Genomic DNA, 10,543 nt, shown 5'->3' with positions numbered 1-10,543 from the left:
CATAAGTGACTTGCACAGCACCCTGTCTGAGGAGCAGAAGAGAGCCTCTGAAACACGCAATCTCTGGATTCAAGAAAAAGCAGCCCTGAAATCAGAGCTTTATGAGAGTAAGCAAGAGAATGAAAGGCTGCAGAAATCCCTGGAAGAGCTTCAGAGGGAAATAAACCAGTTACGGTGAGAAGTAGATTTATTCTTTAATTTATCAACAGGCCTGAAAGAGCTTTTCACTCATTGGATCCACAGATGGCTTAGCACTTGGTAACACAAGGAGGAAAACGAACCTCCCTCAGTTTTCCTGGAGATGTTAATTTTTCTTTAATAACTGCTAATATTTATTTCTTCTTCGATTCAGGTGTGCTTATTTACCTTTTTTGTAGCCTTGACTGAGGAGATTGTGGAAACAAGTGCATGCTGTATGGGTGGATTAGAAGTGAACAGTCTAGATCCCTGTATCCCTGATGTGCCCACTCCTGCAGCTTTTGTCTTAGTCTTTTGGTTGGTACTTGGGTTTGCTTGTCATCTTCTGTATGGTTCCCCCCTCTCCAGTTATTCCCAGTGTATGCCAATGGTTTCTCTCCTCTCTAGATCCCCTCTCCCTGCCTTTTACCTGTTACTAAATGGAGCAGTTCTACCTTTGCTTGCAGCGAGGTAAATGGTTTTAGATGCTGAATAGCTGTGACTTGAAAACTGACCCTCTTTAGAAAGAGCAGAGGCTGTCTTAAAGTAACAAGGCAACAGAGCAACTCACAAAAAGTCACCCAAAATGTCTTGCTTGCGTTCTGTTCTGAATGTTGATACAAGTGTAATTTTGAACTCTGCAGTTTTGAGTTGGAAAAGAAAGAAAAGGATTTGACATCTGCACTTGAAGACTTGCAGACTGAAGGTCTGAAGGCAGGAGAGCTGCGGGGTTTGTTTGAGGAGCAACAGCTTCAGCATAAGAAAGCAGAAGACGAAAGGACAAAGGCCTTGGAGGTAATGCCCTACATCTCAGTGCTTCAGTTCACCTCCCTTGGTGCATGAAGTTAACGAACAGGTTAATTTTGCAGTCTTTTTTACCTCCAATGCTTTTTTTTTTTTAATAACTGTTTCAAAAAAATCCCCAAACTTCTACTGAATGTGCATAGCATTTATTTTGTTTTCACAGAATTAAAGCTTTCAGTTACCTTCCTTATTGCGCACGCAGAAATAAGCAGAAGTTGTCTGTGTTTTCACGTTCTTTTCCTTCCTTCATACCTTCTTAGTGTTTTTGGAGCCATAGGCTTTCACATTCTTGGGACTGTGTAGGGAGAGCCAGATTCTACAGTTGCGTGACTGCACCTTTTATTCCAGAGCACATGTGCTATGAGGGTGCGATGTGTATGATCAGCTGAGATTATAGAGAAAACCACCCACTGATACATATGCTTGGCAAACTGGAGCCTTTCCAATACAACATATATTTTTGGAGGTTAAACACAGTCTTTTTTTTTAATTCACTTTCTTCTGAATTGAACAGAAAATAAATTAACAGCTTTCTCTCTGATAGTGAGAAAACAATGACTCAGTCCTTGTAAAAGACCTGCAGTGACTGGAAAAGGAAGAAGATCTGACATAAACCTTTTTTAAACTTAAAAACCAAAATCAAACTTGATGACATAACTCCAAAATCATTCTGTTTAAAGTCTCTGAGTGAGAAAACACAATTCTGACTATTTCATTCTAGTCTAGTCTCTCCATCGTCTTTCTGGAAGGTGTTTAGATTTGTGGGTGGTTTTTGTTTGTTGGGATTTTTGTTACTACTTGCACGGTAGGACATGGTGCTACCATCCTCCATCCAGTAAAAAGACAGCTAGTGCAGGGGAGGCAGGGACCATCGTAGCCAGGGCAAGGAGACACAAGACAGGGTTGCCCAGGTGTCATTGTGTAACACATTCAACCCATCACAGCTCCCACTGCTGCAGCCTTGCGTTCGCAAATCCTCCCTTCAAGCCGTCCCAGGGAAAGGTGGGGGCACGTAGCATCTGACCTGGCTTGCTGCAAGGTCAGAGGGGTGGTGGTGGCTGCGTGGGAGGGCAGACCCCCTGCTAGGATGACAGCAGTGCTAGCTGTGCCCTGGGACTGCCCCTTCAGCCCCTTCTTCCCTCCTAAAGAAAGGCTGGCTCCCAGAACGGGCCAGGGCTGGGTTACTTTGCTGAGTCTGTACTGTGTGCTTTGAACACATGGGCTGTAAAATCCATCTACTCTTACTACTACTTAGAGTTTTGGTTCTTTTTATATCAGCATGGGTTATTTCTGCTTCAGAGGCCAATTACTGAGGGGATGGAGTGATGTAAAGAATAGCGATTTCCTAAGGAGGGCCTTACATTATTTTTTCTTCAGTTAGTACTGAAGATATTTTAATGTTTGGGGGTTTTTTGTCATGTTGCTAGCAAGCATGCTTCTGGCACCTTGAACGGCAAAATTCAACTGGTCACTTTAAGTTGAGCTTTTCAATACCTGAACTATTGTATTTCAGTCTTGAATTTCTTCCTGGACAAAACAGGAGGTTGAAAATTGCCAAATGCTAGCCTGTCCCACAAATGAGTGCATGTGCTGGGCTATTAACATGTGCTCCCCCTTTTTGAGCAGGAGCTGCAGGCTGCCTTGGAGTTGCAGTTGGTGCAGAATAGCCAGCTGACCGTATCCTTACAGCAGGAGCAAACACTAAATGGTAATCTCCGCAAGGAACTTGAGATGGAGCGTTCCCGCTGTGAAGCACTGCTGTCCCAAGAACACACCAGACTGGAGGAGCTGCAGAGAAACTTGGATGCTGAGAAAAATCGTTCGTTGGAGCTCCTGAATTCCTTGAATCACGAGCGTTTTTTGACAGAGCAGTTGGGCGTGAGAGTGAAAGAAGGTGCTTCTTGTCAGCACAGGGAGTCGCTGCTGGAACAAGCCTTTGTTCGAGAGCTCCAAGCGCAGCTGGAAGAAGAGAGGTCCCGAACTACGGAGCTAGCTGCTGTTATTGAGAAAATGCACCAGAAAGCCATTCATTCCAAAAGGCAGCTGGAGGCTGAAGTACAGATGTGCTGTGAAGAAACCCAGAAGGAGAGAGAGGTCAGTGACAAACTGCGAGCCACGCTGGAGTCGCTTCAGCGTCAAAAGCAAGAGGTAATCCGGACCTTGGAGGCCCAGAAGGAGAGAGAGGCGAAGCTGAAAGCTGACTGGGAACAACTGCAATTGCTCTTCAAGACAATGAAGGAGCAAGATAAAAACAATAAAGAGGAGAGAGAGAGAGAGCGAAGACAGCAGCAACAAACAGAGCTAGAGAAGCAGAAGGACTGGCAGAGAGATCAAGAGAGACTGGTGAGAATGTCACTGCAAGTCTTACCTTACATCGAAATAGCCACAAACTGGGATTTAGCCCTGTGCATGGTGTTCATTAATTGAAGTGTTTCCTTCCCTTAAAGTATTCCGATAAACACGTTAGATGAGCTCTTTACCTGCATTTCTCAAATGCAGCTGTTTTCAGGGGTTTGTGTCTGGCTTTATTGTTGACAGAAGTTGATCTTTACATCTTTGCTTTTGCTGGAAACTGCTGATGGTTAATGGATGGAGAATGTGGCTTAAACTTATAGACCAGTTGGAGCGAGTCCAGATGAGGCCACAGAGATGCTCCAAAGGCTGGGGCACCTCTGCTGTGGGGACAGGCTGAGACAGTTGGGCTTGTTCAGCCTGGAGAAGAGAAGGCTCCGGGGAGACCTTATAGCACCTTCCAGTACCTGAAAGGGCTACAAGGAAGCTGGGGGGGACTTTTTACAAGGGCCTGTAGTGACAGGACAAGGGGGAATGGGTTTAAATTGAAAGCGGGGAGGTTTAGATTGGATTTCAGGAAGAAGTTCTTCCCGGAGAGGGTGGTGAGGCACTGGAACGGGTTGCCCAGAGAAGCTGTGGAAGCCCCATCCCTGGAAGTGTTCAAGGCCAGGCTGGATGAGGCTTTGAGCAACCTGGTCTAGTGGAGGGTGTCCCTGCCCATGGCAGGGGGGTTGGAACTGCATGGTCTTTAAGGGCCCTTCCAACCCAAACCAGTCTGTGGTTCTATAAACACAGAACAGAACCAAACTAGAGTGTGTGTCATTGCCCTTAGGAGTTAGGCTCCTAATTATGTTTTGCAACAGTATCAATTTCACCCTTCTTGTTTCTCAGCTCCTTCACTTTCATTAGAGTAGGAGGGAGGCTTTTCAGGCTCTCTGGAGACTTGTCAGTCATCGTTTCTGGAACTGGATGGAGAAAATGCCCTTTCCAGAGTCATTACATGGCTTCCTGGTGGCCCTGGAAGGCAGTACTGTAAGCCTTCCCCTAAAAGTGGTCTGTGAGTTAAGGAACACTGAAAGGGATGTGCTACTTAGGAGTGATGCTTTTATTTGCAGCCTCTGTGTGTGTGTGTAGAACAACAACCCCAAACCCACACTTATTTATGTGCGTGTATATGTATGTGTGTGTGTATAAGATGCAGTTAACTACTTATTTTGTTCAAATAGCAAAAGTTGGAACGGCAACACCAGAGGGATGAACAAAGAATTAAAGAGCTGCAGGAAATATTGGCAATATTAGAAGACAGAGAAAGAAATCTCCCCTCTCCAAAGGGTCATCAAGAACCGTTGTGTGCCTTGAACAGAGATCGCAGTGCCAAACAGGCTGTGACAAAAGAAGCTCCAAAATGGCACTTGCAGCAGCAGCAACAACAGCTGGAGAAGATAAGACAGCAGTTGCTTTTTGTAGCTGTGCACCTGAATGAGTTCATATATAAGGCTGTTGATAAGTGAGTAATTGTTCATAAAATAGTCGTTTTTCTTTCCATCCAGCTCCTGAGCCTGTGTGGGTCACAGCTGAGAGCCCTGTGCTGAGGGGAATGAGCAGCGTATCTGCTTACAGGACTTAACTTTGTGTGAAACCGTGGTTTCGTGGTGGCTGCAGATCCTGGTTACGCTCATCCCGCTGCAGCCATTCCCATGAGGAGCTTGTGTGCCTGCACTTGAAGTAGATCCATGAAGTGACCCTGCTTAAAAAGAACAACTCAAAAAAAAAAAAAACCTTACCGGAAAGTGTGATTTGGTAGTTTGGCAACTGCAGCAGTCGGATTAGAGAGCAGTCGGAATGATCAACACACCTGCAGGGTTAGAATGGGAGACCCCATTGAGGGTGGCAGGGGAGAGCTGGGGGTCAGGAGCGAGCAGCCAGGTCACAGTAATTTTTTACTAGGTTGGCAGCGGAGTTAAATGGTAGTGTGACGTTTTGCTGCGGCCTGAATGCGCGGGATAGAATTTCAGACTGGTACGAGAAACAGACTTGTGAATAGATCCATATATACAGCACTCTTCAGAAATTCTCTTAAAAATCAACAAAACCTGGTTGCTTCTGTGTGTATTTGTAGTTGTTAGTGTAATGAATAGTGCCTAAGTGCAGCCTCAAAACTGGGATCATCCAGTGGGGGGAAGGGATCAGATGTATGTTAACGTCACAACAAATCAACCTGGTGCTGAAACGGTGTTTGTGTTTAACAGCACAGTTAAGGATTGCTCTGTGTCAAATGATGAAGCTCTAACCTCTTTACTGCAGACGTTAAAGGAACTAAAATCAGATTTGATGTCTCCTCCTGCATCTCAGGTAAAGAAACCAGCGTATGTTTGTTGATTATCAGTAAGTTCAATATAAGTTCTATATCAGTAAGTTCTATGTCCTTCTCAACATCAGACGGATATTGACCGGTTGGAGCGAGTCCATAGGAGGCCACAGAGATGCTCCAAAGGCTGGGGCACCTCTGCTATGGGGACAGGCTGAGACAGTTGGGCTTGTTCAGCCTGGAGAAGAGAAGGCTCCGGGGAGACCTTATAGCACCTTCCAGTGCCTGAAGAGGCTACAAGGAAGCTGGGGGGGACTGTAGTGATGAGACAAGGGGTAATGGGTTTAAATTGAAAGCGGGGAGGTTTAGATTGGAAATCAAGAAGTTCTTCCCAGAGAGGATGGGGAGGCACTGGCACAGGTTGCCCAGAGAAGCTGTGGATGCCCCATCCCTGGAAGTGTTCAAGGCCAGGCTGGATGAGGCTTTGAGCAACCTGGTCTAGTGGAAGGTGACCTTGCTCATGGCAGGGGGGGTGGAACTAGATGATCTTTAAGGTCCTTTCTAACCTAAACCATTCTGTGATTCTATAAGTTGTTCTGTATTCTTTGGGTTGCAGTACACCTGTAAGTTGGTTGGGATGTAAATGTAAATGCAAAAGAATGTAAAGCATTCCCGGGAACAGTGTGCTTTGCCTTGGGCATAGAAAAAGGATGTACTCCTGTACTTACACTGTCATTATATTCACATATTCTAGTATCAGACTCCTGGTTTTTGTTGTATTGCAGTCTGCTTCTGACAGAACTTTTTTTTGCTAGATACATAATATGTCCAGGGATCTCAAACCCTGGGATGTGTTGCTGCTGCCTTTGTATGCATCCAGAGACAGTTGTTTTTCAGCAAATGGTCAGGTAATTTTCAAAAAGCACACTGGTGGTTGATCATCTCAGGAGGGGTGTTGTGACTGATGCTTGCAGTAGTGCAAGTATTTTACACAACCTCGGGATTATCAAAGACTCAGCTCAGGTCTGTTGATACAAAATATGTAGCTTTTAGAATCTATCTTACTGGAGCAGATAACTTTGCCCTAGCATTTATTTCTTGTACTAAAGAGATCTTCAACCACAGTGCAGCCCTTTCAGCCAGCACTTTGGGATTTATGCCTGACAAAGTCTTGGTTCTGTTCAGCTCGGCCTCTCTGTTCTCCCTCTCCTGCTTGGCAGCAGATCTCCCAAAAACGCCTTTGAGAGAGAGTTCTGGCTCTCTGGTACACGAAGAGGCTTTTAGAACGTCTGCTGTTCTCACGTGTGCTGGGATACAGCTCTGAGGCCTGGCAGGCTGGCTCGGCACAATGCGAGCTCTCCCGGTGTGCAACTGCTTACAAATACAGTCCCTATTTCCCTTCTGTCCCCTGTGCAGCCACTTAGGTGGTTGCCAAACGGATCATCTCCAGCCTTCAGGAAGGGGGTGTAACCTCTCCCCAAGAGGGTGTTCATGGAGTTATTTTGGTTAAGCCTTTCTCTCACAAGGCTTTACAGCCCTCTGATGTGGACAGAATGCTCAGAGGGCCTGCGGGCAGCCTTATGGCTATATGTAAATCTGACTTAGTAGAACTCCCTCCAGAGCTGAGCTGGTTCTCTGGCTCAGCTCCCTCCAAGTAAAGAAAAAAGTAGTTTGGATTGGTTTTCCTCTGCTGCCTTAGTTCTTCTGCTTTAGAAACTCTGTTGCAAATGCTTTTCACAACCTGTAGGTTTTCTGGGTTTCTTAATTAGCTGTCCTCTTAATCTTAAGCCAGTGAATGCCATGCCGAATAGCAACCCCTTCTCTTGTTGGACCAAACTCTGTGGCCGCCATGCTAAAATAAAGGGACTCAAGTTGTTTTGAACAAAAAGAGTGTTCAGTGGAGCACCTGCCAGACGTGTGCCTTTCTGCAGCTTAGAAAGTGAAAACTCTACCTCAATACCCTTTTTTCTGTGGGCACAAACATCCCTCCCCTCTGCCCTCTTTTTTCCCACAATATTACTCCTGAAAATGTTCAAACTCCTAATTTGGCTGTGCTGAAAGAAGTTGTGAGGAGAAATTGGGGTCTGTGGTGCATACTGGCTCCTCGGATATACAGATTTCACTTCAGGGGATAATACATTAACTGCCCCAAAAAGTACCTGTTGTTTCTCTGGTCTGCTACGTCACGCCCTGATGTAACTGCTGCCCGTTTGTTGCCAGGCGATACCAAGAGGGTTATGAAGGCAGAACTTCCACCAAGAATTGGGCCTGGCGCTGCAGGTCTTACTCCTACAAGAGATGACTTCCCACAAAACTGAGTTTCTTTGAATTGGATGGGATTTTTCAGCATTCTGTGGATGCTCCACAATGTGTTTGTGCGCATGCGTAGACACAGGCATCTTTCTTCGCGGTTTCTGTGCTACCTGGAAGAAAACCAGTGGATTTGTTTCCATTTCCAAGTGTTTGGGCGACTGAAATTAAAGGGAATAGGATTCCTGGAAGGCTGATCAGACAGATCATTAGAGAAGGGGTAGCTTGGTTAACAATTAATTTGATACTTCTTAAGAAGGGCTGCTTGGTGTTTGTTTCCCATCCGACTGTTTAACACCTGAGTGCCGTGGCTGATTTCCAGGGTTGTTTTTATGTTTGTCCAGGAAGTTAGGTTGCTGTTCACTTGGAGATGTTTGGCTGTGGATGTAAAGTGCAAAAACCATCACGGCTCACTTCCTTTGGGTTTCTTTTTTAGGTCAGGTCTACAGATGACACTGACTGTGTTCTAGAACTGGAAAGAGACGCTTGGGAGCGGGAGAGAAACGTTTTGCAGAATGCACTGAAACAGGCTGAATCCCAGCTGGCCAAAGCGACTGCTGAAATTGAAAACAAACCAGTTGGAGAAACTTCCAGCCTGAAGGTAAAAGGGTTGTGATGGCCAGCAAATGGGCTGTCTGGAGCTGGTGAGCGAGTGGTGCCGTGGCCGTTGGCATGTCGTTTCAACCTTCTGGCTCTTGGTTTGCTTTTGCCATCTGGCCTGTGGTACAGATTTGCTACCTGAGAACTGTTCCCAGCCCAAGGTCATAAACACCTCTGGAGAGTTCATTCCTTAGTCATTTAGCAATTGTACTTTTTCTTAAATAGATATGATAAAAGTTGCTTTTGCAGAGGAGCCAGGAGGTGCACAGCTCAGATTTCTGGGGATATAAGTGTGTCAGATTATGGCATTTAACTTACACTTTTGCTGTAATCTTTTTCAGTTGCTGTTTCAAAGGGTGATTTTGATAGAGAAACGGTTTTATAAACTGCATCTTGAATTAGGAACTCTTGCCCTCAACAGAAAAGTTCCCTTCGAACTGCCTTGGTGTTAGGCAGGAGCTTGCCCCAAAAGTAGCCTAACTCTCGGGAATCCCTTTCTCCTCTTAAATGAGGAGATTCAGTTTCTTGTCTAAGCATGAAAATATCAAGCAGTCATCTTTATTCCCCCCTCCCAATCTCAAATACGTTTTATTCCTGACACATTAGATCGTAATCGAGTCAGATGGGCACTTATCCCAACATGCTTTTCAGTTAATATTTATCTAAAGCAGATGTTATTTTCTCTGTTAAAGCGTTAAAGTGTTGTAGAGTTTTGGGCATGACGATTTTGCTTGGAAAACATTTAGGAGATTTAAGGCAGACCAACACTCCAAATTTGGGCTCTTTTTAGCGACATACAGAACTGTTCCACCTGCCTTTGCATCCCAGTATGGACGTTCGACACAAGGACAGCTGGTTTGTGGCTGCGTTTTTGCCCACAACCAGTAACCATGCCAGAATTTTATAACCTAGCCAAGACTTCAGAGGCGTTTGGTAGGCTCGGTACAAGCCTCCACGTGTGGTGTCCGAACTGCCGGTGTAATACTGCTGCTTCGTGCTAAAACTGGCCAGGTCACGGAGCCCGTTACACGCGTACTTGCTCAGAATTGCATTGTAGAGATAAAGGTACACTGCTCCCATAAATTATTAAACAGCCTTCTGAAATCTTGCAAAGCAAATAGGTTTTTTAATACTCATCCACAACTGAGCTGTGGGAGATATTGTTGGGAAAGATTGGCCAACTTTTCTGGGCTTTCTATAGGTAAATCTGGAGAGATTGGATGTGTTTTTTTTCTTTCTCCAGTTGCAAAGGTTGTACAGGAAGTACCTTAGAGCAGAGAGCTTCAGAAAGGCTCTAGTTTATCAGAAGAAATACCTCTTGCTGCTTCTGGGTGGATTTCAGGACTGTGAGCAAGCAACCCTCTCGCTAATAGCGCGTATGGGAACCTACCCCTCGCCTGCGGACCTGCAGCTCTCCGGATCACGTTCCCGCCCTTTTACCAAGTTCAGGTGTGCAGTCAGGGCGGTCATCGCCATATCAAGGTAACGCCAGAACACTCGCCGACTCTCATACCTAGTGTTTTCTTGGAAATTTTCAGAATGGGAGGGTCCTAGGGTTTGTCCCACATGAATATAAAGTAAAAGCTCTCTCCAGAACTAGTTCAGACCTGACACGTGAGCGATAACTTGGGCCAAACTGCTGTTTCGGTGTCAGCGCTAAGTGGAATGCACGCTAAACTGAAGACCTATAAAAAACCTGCTTCTGTCTTGATTGCTACCCAGCTGCAATGTAGTTGAGAGTCAGTGCCCACCCAGCGTCCCTTCAGGCCTGACCCCTGTCTGTTTGGACCCGCTGGGTAGTCTGGCTTGTATCAGAGTGTGATCGTCTCACCAAAAACAACTGTTTTCCTCTCTTGAAGCCAGTAGCCTGTGTTTCACTGGGTGTGATTCTGTCATACTCGGCCACTTGCTATCACGTGGGGTTTTTACGTCGTTCAGTACGTTTCATGCCAACAAAGAGTTTAATATTAAAAATCAGCGTCGTTTTTGCTCGTTTTTAAAACGATCGTTCAAATTTATTTTGTTACGCAGATTAAAGTTTTTGGTGAAAAA

At 45.4% G+C, this 10,543-nt stretch overlaps 1 protein-coding gene across 1 annotated transcript in view; it reads left to right on the top strand.

The window, feature by feature from the left end:
* Positions 1-10,543, top strand: part of PCNT (pericentrin) — an 83,024-nt gene that overhangs the window by 69,599 nt on the left and 2,882 nt on the right. Inside the window, 7 exon segments of the mRNA XM_010149762.1 lie at positions 1-174; positions 822-972; positions 2,608-3,129; positions 4,500-4,780; positions 5,523-5,625; positions 8,328-8,492; positions 9,735-10,009. The exon segment at positions 1-174 is cut by the window's left edge and continues 17 nt beyond it. Coding sequence (XP_010148064.1) covers positions 1-174; positions 822-972; positions 2,608-3,129; positions 4,500-4,780; positions 5,523-5,625; positions 8,328-8,492; positions 9,735-10,009 — 1,671 coding nt within the window.

This window comes from Eurypyga helias, unplaced genomic scaffold (genome assembly GCF_000690775.1).
Source record: "Eurypyga helias isolate BGI_N326 unplaced genomic scaffold, ASM69077v1 scaffold13174, whole genome shotgun sequence".
NCBI lineage: Eukaryota > Metazoa > Chordata > Aves > Eurypygiformes > Eurypygidae > Eurypyga > Eurypyga helias.
The sequence above is the reverse complement of the archived record's forward strand: the minus strand, read 5'-3'. Positions and strand labels throughout refer to the sequence as shown.